Source organism: Tupaia chinensis, unplaced genomic scaffold (genome assembly GCF_000334495.1).
Source record: "Tupaia chinensis unplaced genomic scaffold, TupChi_1.0 Scaffold000047_1, whole genome shotgun sequence".
NCBI classification, from domain to species: domain Eukaryota; kingdom Metazoa; phylum Chordata; class Mammalia; order Scandentia; family Tupaiidae; genus Tupaia; species Tupaia belangeri.
In genome coordinates, this window is record NW_006159505.1 from 431,173 (window position 1) to 432,661 (window position 1,489).

General features: G+C 50.4%; 1 protein-coding gene across 1 annotated transcript; it reads left to right on the plus strand.

The window, feature by feature from the left end:
• The first annotated feature begins 272 nt into the window (after positions 1–272).
• On the plus strand, positions 273–1,220 carry LOC102477076 (putative olfactory receptor 52P1). The gene has a single exon (XM_006141122.1). It carries the CDS (start codon positions 273–275, stop codon positions 1,218–1,220), a length of 948 nt encoding a protein of 315 aa, XP_006141184.1.
• The last annotated feature ends 269 nt before the right edge of the window (positions 1,221–1,489 follow it).

Here is a 1,489-nt window from a genome sequence, read left to right on the forward strand (position 1 = left end):
CAGCCAGCAGCCTAGACATCACTGAATCAGACAGAGTGAAGAAGGCTCTTTTGAACCTTGATCATGTTAACCCATTTCCCCCCTTGCATCATTCCCCAGTGCCCTACAACCTTCACATCCTGGATGTTTCTCGTGAAGTCTGACTCATGTATTTCCTCCTGCAATTTGGCCAAAATGTAAGGACGAATCCAAGCTGCTTCATCTCTCAGGGCTTCCTAGATCTCAAAGCAAAGCAGTGAGGTCTTCCTTATCCACCCTACCCCAGGCTAGCCATGCAACTCACAAACCACACCCATCAGAACCCAACATCCTTCCTACTCATGGGAATTCCTGGCCTGGAGTCATCCCACTTTTGGATTGCATTTCCCTTCTGTTCCATGTATGCCCTGGCAGTTCTGGGCAACATGGCAGTGTTAGTGGTAGTACACTCAGAGCCTGCTCTGCACCAGCCCATGTACCTGTTTCTATGTATGCTGTCCACTGTTGACCTGGTGCTCTGCACCTCCACTATACCCAAACTCCTTGCACTCTTTTGGGCAAATGCTGCTGAGATCACCTTTGGGGCCTGTGCTGCCCAGATGTTCTTTATCCATGGCTTCTCAGCTGTAGAATCTGGTATCCTACTAGCAATGGCCTTTGACCGCTACTTAGCTATCTGCAAGCCTCTGCACCATGGATCATTGCTGCCCCCACAATCTGTGGGCAAGCTGGGAGCTGCTGCTGTGATTCGTGGCTTAGGACTCATGACTCCACTCACCTGTTTACTGGCAAGACTGAGCTACTGTAGCAGAGTGGTGGCACACTCCTACTGTGAGCACATGGCTGTGGTGAAGCTGGCCTGTGGGGGCACACAGCCAAACAACATCTATGGCATCACTGCAGCCACATTGGTGGTAGGCACTGACTCCATCTGCATCACTGTCTCCTATGCACTCATTTTCCGGGCTGTGTTAGGCCTCTCCTCCAAGGAGGCAAGGGCTAAGACTTTTGGCACTTGTGGTTCCCACCTGGGTGTCGTCCTGCTGTTCTACACACCAGGGCTCTTCTCATTCTACACACAGCGCTTTGGCCAGCATGTGCCCCGGCACATCCACATCCTCCTGGCTGACCTTTATCTCATTGTACCATCCATGCTTAACCCCATCATCTATGGCATGAAGACCAAGCAGATTCGGGATGGGGCCCTCCGACTGCTGAAGAGGAGCCCTGCTCCATCATAAAGTCTTCAACCACAACTTGGGTTTGTATCTTCCTCTCCCCTTTGCCCTTGGGCAATATTGACAAGACTAGTGACCCCCAGTAGGGTTGGAAGACATAATTCCACATTCAACAGTACCTTCACTTTGATAAGGAGGTATAGCACAAGTCAAATGGTGGAATAACTAAGCCATTTTCCACTTATGATGCAGTTATGGAACAAAGCTCAGGGAGACCCTGGCTAATGGGAAATACAGCAACCAGAGAGATGATAGCCAACTAAGGAATCCCA